This window comes from Cololabis saira, chromosome 12, assembly GCF_033807715.1.
Source record: "Cololabis saira isolate AMF1-May2022 chromosome 12, fColSai1.1, whole genome shotgun sequence".
NCBI lineage: Eukaryota > Metazoa > Chordata > Actinopteri > Beloniformes > Belonidae > Cololabis > Cololabis saira.
In genome coordinates this window covers 10,657,625-10,670,615 of record NC_084598.1, presented here as the reverse complement: position 1 = coordinate 10,670,615, position 12,991 = coordinate 10,657,625, and the positions used below count along the sequence as shown (strand labels likewise).

General features: G+C 46.4%; 1 protein-coding gene across 1 annotated transcript in view; it reads right to left on the bottom strand.

Moving 5' to 3' along the window:
* Positions 1–4,193: 4,193 nt before the first annotated feature.
* LOC133456208 (immunoglobulin-like and fibronectin type III domain-containing protein 1) overlaps positions 4,194–12,991 on the bottom strand; it is a 29,144-nt gene continuing 20,346 nt past the window's right edge. The window contains exons 21-28 of the mRNA XM_061734656.1: positions 6,786–6,965; positions 6,565–6,693; positions 6,168–6,476; positions 5,859–5,944; positions 5,577–5,769; positions 5,181–5,477; positions 4,763–5,089; positions 4,194–4,683 (exon numbers count right to left, since the gene is read on the bottom strand). Coding sequence (XP_061590640.1) covers positions 4,679–4,683; positions 4,763–5,089; positions 5,181–5,477; positions 5,577–5,769; positions 5,859–5,944; positions 6,168–6,476; positions 6,565–6,693; positions 6,786–6,965 — 1,526 coding nt within the window. The 3' untranslated portion in view covers positions 4,194–4,678. The remainder of the gene's footprint in view (positions 4,684–4,762; positions 5,090–5,180; positions 5,478–5,576; positions 5,770–5,858; positions 5,945–6,167; positions 6,477–6,564; positions 6,694–6,785; positions 6,966–12,991) is intronic.

The window sequence follows — 12,991 nt, the reverse complement described above, 5'->3', positions numbered from 1 at the left end:
AGACTGCCTCTCTATGAGACTTGTTGCTTATTAGGTTACGTAGCTGCAAAGTGTTCCTTTTTAGTTGCAGTTACCTTTCCAGCTTTCTGTCGCCCATGTCCAAACCTTAGTGAGATGTGTTGCTGCCATCACATTCAAAATTAGCATATTTTACATAAAATTAAATGTAAAATGTCTCACTTTCCACATTCGATATATGTTTCTGTGTTCTCTAAAATTATGATTTTGTAAACTGCACAAATTGCACAATTGCAACACCTCAACCTTTTTGAAACTGGGTTTTTAAAACCTTGTTGTAAAGTGTCCTATTAGAATATGTACAATGTGTAGGATCTCTGTTTAAAGTTGTAAAGGGCACACTTCTATGAAAGACCTTGAGCTCCTGAGACCTCAATATCATCTCCAAGTTTGCTCCTTTTGAGAAATTCTCGCACATACATATTAAAAGCGATTTTACTTTTCAGTTTATTCCAGCTGGTGCTGCGTTTTTCACTTTGATCTTGGACATGTCTGTTTCAATCCCTGTTTCCATCTCTGTTATCTATGAACCAATACACTCAAGGATGGTGAAAGAGACCACTGTTTTTCAGAATCAGTTTATTCATATTTTATAGCATAGCATTTATAAGGACCATACACCTATTGTACTGCCCATCCACATAAATGTTTTATCGATACAGAACAAAAAAATAAAAGAGACATAGTCTGGATTTGCGTCATTTATTTTTCTTTGCCACATTTATTCAAATATATCAGCAAATTTATTTGCTTTTTCTAATCAGAACTTCAAACAGCATTTTTTCTAACTAAATTTACAAAATAAATGTACTGGGTCTTTACCCATGGGACCCGGTTGGGCTCATCTCGAAACGGCAATGTGGGCCCGCCTTCAAGTCGGCTCACCACCCGCAGGAAGGACCATGACAGGCTGGTGCAATGTGGTCTGGGTAGAAGTTGTGGCGGATTGCCTCGACGACCCAATCCCTGGACCAAAACCCTCGCAGTAGTGACATTGAATGTCACTTTGCTGGGGGGGGGGGGGGAGCCGGAGCTTGTGTGTGAGGTTGAGAGATACCGGCTAGAGATAGTCGGGCTCACCTCCACACATAGCTTGGGCTCTGGAACCAGCTCCTCAAAAGGGGCTGGACCCTCCACTACTCTGGAGTTGCCCAGGGTGAAAGGCGGCGAGCTGGTGTGGGCTTGTTTATAGCCCCCCAGCTCAGCCGCAACGTGTTGGAGTTTACCCCGGTGAACGAGAGGGTCGCTTCCTTGCGCCTTAGGGTCAGGAAAAGGTCTCTCACTGTTGTTTGTGCCTACGGGTCAAACAGCAGTTCGGCGCCCAGCCACCCTGCGAAGGAACCTCTAATTCGGCCACTTGTATCCACCATCTTGTCCTTTCGGTCATCACCCAAAGTTCATGACCATAGGTGAGGGTGGGAGCATATATTGACGGGTAAATCGAGAGCTTCGCCCTTGACTCAGCTTCTTCTTCACCACGATGGTCCGGTACACCGACTGCATAACTGCGGATGCTGCAGACTTTTCCACCCACCCGGAAATGTCACACCACCTATTTCTGGTTGAGAACCATGATCTCAGATATGGCAGTGGTTCACATTCGGCTGCAAACCACCCCAGCACATGCTAAAGGTCCTGGCCTGATGAAGCCAAGAGCACAACATCACCTGCAAAAAGCAGAGATAAAATCATATGGTTCCCAAACTGTATCCCCTCCGGCCCTTTGCTACACTTAGAAATCTTGTCCATAAAGAGTATGAACAAAGGGTAGCCCTGCTGGAGTCCGACATGCACTGGGAACAAGTCTGACTTACTGCCGGCAATGCGAACCAAGCTCCTGCTCAGTCATACAGGGACCAAATTGCCCTTAGCAAAGAGCCCCAGGCCCTATACTCACGGAGCATAGATTACACCGGGGAACACAGTCGAATGCTTTCTCTAGATCCACAAAACACATGTAGACTGGTTGGCCAAACTTCCATAGACCCACAAGCATCCTGTGGAGGGTATAGAGCTGGTCCAGTGTTCCGCATTGTTCCTCCTGAATCCGAGGTTTGACTATCAGCCGAATTCTCCTCTCCAGTACCCTGGAAAAGACTTTCCCAGGGAGGCCGAGAAGTGTGATCCCCCTATAGTTGGAACACATTGTCTGGTCCCCCTTTTTAAAATGAGGGACCACCACCCCGGTTTGCCACTCCAGCGGCACTGTCCCCGACCTCCATGCAATGTTGCAAAGGCAGGTCAGCCAAGCCAACCCTATACCATCCAGAGACTTAAGATTCTCAGGGCAGTTGGGGGTGGTAGTCTAGTGGCTACAGAGGTGGGCTTTGATTCCATCCACCATCTGACAATATCCCCAGTTGACTTCAACAGGTCCCTACCTGCATTGTAAAAAGTGTTGGTCAAATACTGCTTCCCCTTTCTGAAGCGCAAGACGGTTTGCCAGAATTTCTTTGAGGCCGACTGACAGTCTTCCTCCATGGTCTCACTCATGCTTCCAGGACCGCCCGAGCTGCGGCTTGCTTGGCCTACTAGTACCCGTCAACTGCATCAGAAGTCCCACAGGCTAACAAGGCCCGATAGGACTCCAGGTTCAGTGGTCACCACCATGGCAGGCACCAGAGACCTTCCACCCGCCATGTCGACAATGGAGGCAGAGAACATGGACCACTCAGACTCAATGTCCCCAGCCTCCTTTGGAATCTGGGAGAAGTCCTCCCGGAGATGGGAGTTGAAAACCTCTCTGACAGAAGGCTCGGCAGGATGTTCCCAACTGACCCTCACAATAGGTTTAGGTCTGTCCAACTTCTTCCTCAGCCAGTGTATCCAACCCACCACCAGGGGGTGATCAGTTGACAGCTTGGCAAAGTAGATCATCGACCTCTGGTCTAGGGTGTCCTGGTGCCACATTCACTGATGGATACCCTTATGCTTGAACATGGTGTTTGTTATGGACAAGCTGTTACTAGCATAGAAGTCCAATAACAGAGCCCCGCTAGAGTTCAGATTGGGGAGGCTGTCCATCCCAATCACACCACTCCACGTATCACTGGCATCGCCCAGGTGAGCATTGAAGTCCCCCAGCAATGGTGTCCCTAGTGGGAGTACTATCAAGTACCCCTCCAAAGAACTCCAATAGGGCTGGCTACTCCAACACATTGCGGCTGAAAGGGGGAGCTATGAGCAAGCCCACACCAGCTCGTTGCTGCTACCCTTGGGCAACTCCAGAGCAGTGGATGGCCCAGCCCCTCTCAAGGAGCTGGGTTCCAGAGCCCAAGCTGTGTGTGGAGGTGAGCCAGGCTATCTCTAGCCAATACCTCTTAACCTCCTGCACAAGCTGTGTTTGGTTATTTGTCCCAATAGAAATGTATATTTATGGGAACACAACCTCAAACTAGACCCTGGAAGAAAACTGTAAATGAGAAAAACAAGGATAATACTGAAAAAAAGAAGAAAAAAAGTTTTTTATTTACTTTGACTTTTAGTTCTTTGAAGACATTTGTTTTTTTATTTATTTCATATCGTTACGTGTCAGCTTCATCTCATTTAATTCGCATTTCAGGCCTATCATTTCACATTAAGTCTGTATATGGACAATTTAGATCTTGTAAAGAGGTGAAATGACAAAATATGGATGTTATTTCAACCATGTGATCTCAAACATCGACTGTAAGGATGATTTGGTTCAAATACAGTCTGCGTTTTTAAAGAGCAAAGTTGGGAAAAGGAACTCTGCTATATCAGAGAAAAAGCATTGGAAGGGATTTGCACATTTTTCGTCTGACAGTGAATAATATAATCAAACTATTCAAGGAATGGGGGAATTTCATTGCATAAAGGGCAAAGGCACAAACCAGGACCATATGGCAGTGCTTAATATAGCTGCATCAGTGTTCTTTGAAATGGTCCTTTACACTTCTGCGATGACAGCATTAATGAAGAAAAGTACATTAAGGCTTAGAGCAACATATACTGTCTTCAAGAGCACATCTTTCAGTGATATTTAATCATGTATCCATAAGAAAATGCAAATTTCATTTTGCACACATTCAAAAGGCTAAGGAGGAAGGGGGACTGGCCCACAAGTCGGCCTTGTCACCAATCAAGAATGTGTGAAGAAAAGCCTGCAAACATTTTTCAACACCTTAAATAACTACTGAAAATCTTTATTGCTTTATATCTTCAATACCAGAACATCACATATTTATTGTGAGAAGAACTGGCAAAATTACAATAGACCCCTGACAAAATCTGAAGTTGACAAAACAAAACTCGAGCCATCTTGGAATCTGGTACAGTAAAATAAAAGTCCAATTAAACGCAAAAATCAATGCATGTATCTGTTTGTTTGTTTTCAGATTTGGGTTTGGATCAGCTGTAAAACACGTCCGGAAGCTGTCCCATCACTTTATTACGACAACAATCAGCTGGCAAGACATTATATAAAAAAAATTACAATTATTTGTTGATTAGAATAACAGGACACCAAGTTACAATGTTTAAAATGTGGGCCAAGGGGAATACAAACATTTTAATTGTATAACTGATTTATCTTTATATTAGCAGCGGTTCTAGCATTTGATTGATTTCCAAGCAGCACAACCACTCCTGTCATCATGTACTGGATAGCTAATGCTTAATCGAGGTGTCCTCTTCTTTGTCAATCTGTGTAAGAGAGACGGAAAAAAATTAGTATCAAATACTTTTGCTTTTCCCTATAGGAGCAGTCACGTTTCCCTCTCACCTCTGACACTGAGCATGGTGGAACATTCAGCTTGACCTAAGCTGTTCACCGCGGTGATCGTGTATTCTCCCACATCTTTAGGACCAACATGGAGGATTAGCAGGGAGCAAACTCCACAGATGTTGGAGATGTAGTAGTTGGTATCTGTGTTTAGACTGATTTGATTTCGATACCATGTGATATGAGGAGTTGGGTTTCCTTTCACTGCACAGCTCATGTAGCATTCATAACCTTTGCTGGCAGTGTGAAACTTCAACGGTACGATGAAGGACGGAGGACATCGTAGATCACAGTTCTTACTGGAGGGTTCACTTACCACGATTCTATCTGCAAAAGAAAGAATCGTATAATTTTTTTTTGTTCTTCCAGGAAAATGATTCATTGTAATTTTGGCAATGTTTATGATACACAAACACACCTTTCTTTTTCTTCATCCCCCAGGTTGGTGATTCTGAGGGATTTGATATGCCCATGTCATTTTTGGCATAAACCCTGAAGTGATATTCCCTCCCTTGTATTATATTGCAAACTGTGAACCTGTTATTAAAGAGCCTATCAGCCACTGTAGTCCATGTGCGATTGGTAGAGTCCAGTTTGGATACCATGTAGTGGAGACGGTCATCGCGTTTCTCATCTGTGGAAGGTTCCCAGATCACTGTTACTGTTCCAGGCACGTTTTCCTCCAGTTCTACTGGTCCAGGAGGCTTTGGGTCATCTGTAAGCAAAGTTAACAGTTTTGGTTGCTCTATTAAGGTTGATCTTCTATAATATTCCAAATGTATAGTGCTAAAGAAATGTCTAGTTTTATCTTTACCTGTAACCCATATCTCTGTACTGTATGTTTCCTGCCCAACAAGATTTTTAACCGAAATGGAGTAGATTCCTGAATCGGATCGTTCGGAGCTGGGAATCAGCAGCTGAGATGAGCCATCAGAGTTACTGATTGTAGCACGCTTTGTCACTGGCATATTGTCCTTTAACCACAAGATATCTGGCCATGGTGAGGCCTGTTTCAGATATAACCATGATTACTTATTATAAAATCATAGATTTTGTTTTGGCTTGGTTGGCATTGGAGATTAGGAATAAATGTCACCTCAAAGTTGACTCTCATCCTGACTGAGTTTCCTGCCCTCACCACCATGAAGCTCTTCATCTTGTTGTTTGTGAACTTTGGCCTGACTATGAAAAAGAAAAAACATAAAGGGTTGTTTTGGTTCATATACAACTTCAGGATGGAATAAAGAAAATCAAGAAAGAACAAGAAGAGTTCACAAGAGCCTTGAGTTGTAGGATTGTATAAGGAGAGAATGGATTTTTCTTCAATTAATTTAGCAGTTTTGTAAAATCAACATATCTGCAACTAAAGATCACAATCTGAATGTTGTGACAGGGGTTGACTTACTAGGTGAAGGCATTGCACGGATGTAGTTGGGTAACTCTTCAGGTGCACTTTCACCTCCATCATTGGTAGCTATCACTCTCACCCAGTACATGTCCATGGACTTAAGGCCTTTCACATTGAAGGAAGCCGTGATGACTGGGGTGATATTACAACGGGACCATTCAATGCAGTCTGCTCGCCGAATCTCAACAAAATATCCTTTAGCTTCATCCTGAATGCCTGGTTTCTCCTCAGGTTTGGTCCAAGCCAGGCCCATGCTGGTGTAAAAGGTTTCTGTCACCTTCAGGTTCGTAACTTTACCTGGTGGTTCTGGAGTATTATAGTAACCAAATATGAAACACTTAAATTGAGTCATGTCAGTTGTTTATTGAAACATTAGAACAGTAGCGATACCTACTCTTTGGATCCCGTGCGTGAACAAACGCTGAGGGATTGCTACATTCTCCAACTCCTGAGAGGTTTATGGCAGAAACTCTGAACTCATATTCCAAACCTTCAAAAACATCCTTCACTGCATATTTCTTCTCTAGATATTATAGAGTGAAATAAATGTAAGTGGACATACAACAATGTAATGGTTCACACGGTTCTCACTTTCAGCTCTGTTAATTTACACACCTTTGATCAGTTCATCCACAGCATTGACAACTGTCCAGAGGTTACTTCCCTTCTTGTGTTTTTCCAAAATATAGCCAAGGAGACGGGAACCTCCTGTGTTACTTGGTGCAGCCCATGAAAGGTTTATACAGTCATTAAAAGCACTGACTACCTGTGGAGGTGCTGGAGGGCCTGGAAAAGCTGTGGAATGTAGAAACAAAACAGACTCCTCTGGTAAAGTCTGTAATTAGGACCAATGAATTATTCTTTTGTTCAGAACTTATATTCTGGAGATGGTACCAATGTATTAAGCCTTTTTGACATGAGAGAACTGGGCTTTGCTTTATAGCATCTTGGTCTACAATAAAGGTCACAATAAATTAGTACACACATACATATAATCTAGTTCTCTATTTAATATTTATGATCATTGATTTGGGACTCCAAACTTTGGGAGACCATTTGGGTTTTAGGAGCATTAAGGGTATTAGTAAAACTGAACCTTTTTCAATGGACTCATTTTAACATGTCACATAGCAGAAAGAAAATAAAAAAAGTACTGACGTGAATGACATTCATAATGGTTGAATTTAATTAAGCTGCTTAGGTTCCAGGGTCATGTTAGTCTGGTGCCACACTGAGCTAATATGTCACACCTGTTTTGACATGTAAAAAATGTGGCCAAAGGAATGTTCCATAATGATGCCCCATTTCTCGTTCAACTTTGCGAGTTTATTGCTAATGCTCAACCAAACCATTTAATAAAGTTATGAGATGAGAAAAATGCTTTTATTTAAAAAACAAACATATATTTTCTGGTATTTTATCTGATCCAAACACCCTCAATTAAGAAAGAGTTACACAGTAAAGAAATGGAGAAGGCTGTTCTGGTTTCAGAGCCAACCAGATTCAAAACGTACAGCAGGTTGAAAAATTATTTTGTTGAATAGGAAAAAGGTAATTTTCATTCTTCACTAGACAGCATATTAATCAAATGCATTTTGTCACCTCTTCCAGGCTGATGCTGAAAACGAATCCACATATTTGTCACTTCTAGACTAGATTAGTGTAATGTATTATTAGCAGGATGACCAAGTATTTGTCTGAATAGCTTTCAGTTGATCCAAAATGTAGCAGCACAAGTGCTGACAGGAATCAGCAAAAGATCGTGTCTCTCCTGTGTTTGTCTCCCTCCATGGAAGCCCGTAAAATTTTGAATCAAATAAAAACTTCTGTTACTCACATTTAAAGGTATTGTGACATCATTTTTAACATGCTTTTAACACTATTAAAAGTCTTGGCCAACATCCCTCAAATGTGTCTAAAAGAGTGTAACAAGAAAAACTTCACTCTTAGTACTCTTTTCCTGGCTTTTTATTACAGTGTTTTTTTGCGCCGTGAAAAATGCTTCCTTTCCCCCCTTTCCTGTCAATCATTGCTCCGCTCCTCCTCCAAACCTCCTCCTCCTCCAGCCATACGCTCACAGCGGCGTCGGAGCGACAGGCGAAGCATGCACGGAAGAGCAGCAGGGAGAACCACAGCAAACAATCATAAAAATAAAGGCATGCGAGCAGCACTGTCCCCTTATCTTAAGTCCAGTCAGTGGCCGCGGGTCTTCTTAGCAGTTTTCCTCCGGTGATTAGAACAAAAGACGCTCTAAACAGCTCCGTGTTAAGCCTCATTTATGGTTCCGCGTTAAATCGACGCAGAGCCTACGCCGTAGGGTTCAGCGTATGTTGCGCGTCGCAGCGTAACCCTACGCCGTAGGCTCTGCGTCGGTGTAACGCGGAACCATAAATCAGCCTTTATGGTGCGCTGGAGAGGAGCGGAGGCAGGGAGCTGGGTGGAGGGGGCGGTGATTTAGCGGGCCGTTACGTAACGGCCCGCCACCAAACCACATGCGCCGTTTTTGCATAGTTATGCGGAAAATCCCAGAAAGCACACAATACACTGAATGTTAAAAGTTTGTTGTTTTTTGGGTGTAATTGATGTCAAGACACCCAACAAAACACAAAAAATCAAGAAAAATTTGTTTTTCATGTCACAATCCCTTTAAGGCCAAACCCCTCTTTATCTCTATGACCTGATGGAACGCTCCTGATCTCTCACACAGGGTTTCGCCTCATATCCCGGCCTCTACATGCCCACTTTCTACCATGAATGGTCAATGCAAAGCACTTCATGACTGTATTTGCATATGAATGAGCCTGCCGTGCGTCAGTATGAATGAGTCATGTGTCGAGCCAAGCCACCGTGCCACTAAATTTCGAGATGCTTGTGAGGTGGAGGCCAGGAAAACGACATTATTTGGTGGTCACAGTAGTGGCATCACTAACAGAAAGAAAGCGAGTGAGTGGCAGCACGTCTTTGCAGCTGTAAACACTGTGAGTGCCACGGACAGATCTGTAGCAGAAGTAAAAAAGAAGTGGTGTGATTTGAATGTGGACGCCAAGAGGAGAGTGGCCCGGCACTTATTTGTTATGTCCTCAGTCACTCTACAGTTGGAAGCGGTGGGTGACAAGGGGGTTCCCGGCACGGCGTGTCCTGGCACCGTGGCTGCAGCACCAGCAGCACCAGAGCGTCCAAAGAGCATGGCGCACCTGGAAGTGGCCGTGTCCTGACTGACGCTGTGCTTCAAACACAGGGGGACATGATCAGCGCTATTATATTATAAGTCTGATATGTGATGACATTAAAAGTATGACATGAATCTGGCGTCATTTCATCACCTCACCATCTGCGTCGCCAGTTCCCCATATCTTCAAAATGTCTGTGCGCTAGGATCAAAGTTTGCGTAGAGATACGCACAAGTGTTTTTTTTTAAATCCCAACCTTTGCGTAGAAGGTGGCGTGCGCATCTTTCAAGCCCTGTTTTGTGCGCACGCAAGTTTGTCATTACCCAAAGTTCATGACCATAGGTGAGGGTAGGTGTATAGATTGACCGGTAAATCGCAAGTTTCGGCTTTTGACTCAGCTCCTTCTTCACCAAGACGGTCTGGTACACCAACCGCATAACTGCGGACGCTGCACCGATCCGTCTGTCAATCTCACGCGCCATCGTTCCCACACTCGTGAACTTGAACTCACCGAGATACTTGAACTCCTCCACCTGAGGCAGGACTTCTCCACCCTTTCCCGGTGGAGAACCACGGCCTCAGTTTTGGAGGTGCTGATTCTCATCCCTGCTGCGTCGCACTTGGCCTCAAACCGCCCCAGCACATGCTGAAGGTCCCGGTCCGATGAAGCCAACAGGACAACATCATCCGCAAAAAGCAGAGATGAAATCCCGAGGTTCCCAAACGGGATCCCCTCCGGGCCCCTGGCTACGCCTAGAAATCCTGTCCATAAAAATGATGAACAGGACCGGTGACAAAGGGCAGCCCTGTCGGAGTCCAACCTGCACCAGGAACAAGTCTGACCTACTGCCAGCAATGCAAACCAAACTCCTGCTCCAATCATATAGAGATCGGACAGCCCTTAATAGAGGGCCCCGGACTCCATACTCACTGAGCACCCCCCACAGAATGGCACGAGGGACACGGTCAAATGCCTTCTCCAGATCCACAAAGCGCATGTAGACTGGTTGGGCAAATTCCCATGAACCCTCAAGCACCCTGCGGAGGGCATAGAGCTGGTCCAGTGTTCCACGACCGGGACGAAAACCGCATTGTTCCTCCTGAATCCGAGGTTCAACCATCAGCCGTATTCTCCTCTCCAGTACCCTGGCGTAGACTTTCCCGGGGAGGCTGAGCAGTGTGATCCCCCTATAGTTGGAACACACTCTCCGGTCCCCCCTTTTAAAAAGAGGGACCACCACCCAGGTTTGCCACTCCAGCGGCACTGTCCCCTTCCTCCATGCAATGTCGCAGAGGCGTGTCAACCAAGACAGCCCTACGACATCCAGAGACTTGAGGTACTCAGGACGAATCTCATCCACCCCCGGTGCCCTGCCACTGAGGAGCTTACGAACCACCTCAGTGACCTCGGCTTGGGTGATGGATGAGTACATCCCCACACTCTCTGCTTCCTCAATGGAAGGCATATCAGTCGGATTGAGGAGATCCTCGAAGTATTCCTTCCACCGTCTGACGATGTCCCCAGTCGAGGTCAACAGCTTCCCACCCGCACCGTAAATGGTGCCGGCAGAGTACTGCTTCCCCCTTCTGAGGCACCGAACGGTCCGCCAGAATTTCCTCGAGGCCGACCGAAAGTCTTCTTCCATGGCCTCACTGAACTCCTCCCAGACTAGAGTTTTTGCCTCCAGGACTGCCCGAGCTGCGGCTTGCTTGGCCTGCCGGTACCTATCTACTGTGTCAGGAGTCCCACAGGCTAACATAGCCCGGTAGGACTCCTTCTTCAGTCTGATAGCATCTTTTACTTCCGGTGTCCACCACCGGGTTCTAGGATTGCTGCCACGACAGGCACCGGAGACCTTGCGTCCACAACTTCGAGCCGCCGCGTCGACAAGGGAGGCAGAGAAAACATGGTCCACACGGTCAATGTCCCCCGCCTCCCCTGGAATCTGAGAGAAGTTCTCTCGGAGGTGAGAGTTGAAGACGTCCCTGACAGAGGGCTCAGGCAGACGTTGCCAACAGACCCTCACTATCCGTTTGGGTCTGCCCGGTCTGTCCAACTTCCTCCTCCGCCAGTGCATCCCCACCACCAGGTGGTGATCAGTTGACAGCTCAGCCCCTTTCTTCACCCGGGTGTCCAAGACATACGGCCGAAGGTCAAATGAAACGACAACAAAGTCGATCATTGACCTCCGGCCTAGGGTGTCCTGGCGCCACGTGCACTGATGGACATCCTTATGCTCGAACATGGTGTTCGTTATGGACAAACCGTGACTAGCACAGAAGTCCAACAACAAAACACCGTTTGGTTCAGATCGGGGAGGCCGTTCCTCCCAATCATGCCCCTCCAGGTATCACTGTCGGCCCCTTTCAAGGAGCTGGGTTCCAGAGCCCAAGCTATGTGTGGAGGTGAGCCCTACTATCTCTAGCCGGTATCTCTCAACCTCACGCACAAGCTCTGCCCCCCCCTCAGAGAGTTTTGATCAAGGGATTGGGTCGTCGAGGCACCCCGCTACGACTGCTACCCAGTCCACATGGCACCAGCTTATCACGGTCCTTCCTGCGGGTGGTGGGCCTACGGGAAGGCAGGCCCACGTCGCCATTTCGGGCTGAGCCCGGCCATGTCCCATGGGCAAAGACCCGGCCACAAGGCGCTCGCCTTCGAGCCCCAACCCCAGGCCTGGCTCCAGGGAGGGGCCCCGGTGACGCCAATCCGGGCGATGTAATGGTCCTCGATTTTTCTTCCTCCATGATATGCTTGTGTCAATTACCTTTTAACCCAAAACAACTGCTATAATGTCTTCCAGTCAGGTTTTAGATAGCACAACAGCACTAAAGATGCTCTGACCAGTGTTAAATGACATATGCTTGAATACGGACGATGGAATGGAGGGCGGGCGTTCTGCTATCAGGCACCACTACTATGGAACCAACTTCCAATCTGGGTTAAGGAAGCTGACACCACCTCCACCTTTAAAACTAAACTTAAAACATTTCTGTTTAGTAAAGCCTATAGTTAGTGTTTAGTAGACCTCTAGCTGGTGTTGGTAAATCTCTAGGTAGTGTAAACTCTGGTGTGTTAGAGTTGCTCCTGTAGTTTCTTGTGCTGGCCTCCGCTTCTCCTCCCTTTTTTCTCTTTTGTCCATGTTGCAGCATCCTCTGCCGGACACCGGAACCTTCAGCGTGGGAGTGAGAGGGGCAGGGTAACGGCCCGAGCAGGCGGGGGAGAGGTTTGTCCGTCAAGACTCCTCTCCCTGGCCCTGCCCCTTCTCAACCTTTCCCCGACCCTGCACCCCAACCTGGGACTTGATGATTGGGCCGGAGCTTCAGGAGCTGCATGCTGGCCTGCGGTCCCCACCCCTGGTCATCCCGTTGCTGCTTCCACCTGCCTGCTGTGCTGTTGCAGTCCCTGACCCACCAGTCTGGCCTTCGGCAGGAGGGTCCCCCCTTATGAGCCTGGTCCTGCTCAAGGTTTCTTCCCTCCTAAAGGGGAGTTTTTCCTTGCCACTGTTTGGCTTAAGGTTTTTTCTCCCACTAGGGGAGTTTTTACCTGCCATTGTTTATGTAATAACTGCTCGGGGGTCATGTTCTGGGTATGGGTCTCTGGAAAGTGTCTAGAGACAACTTTTGTTGTATTAGACGCTATATAAATAA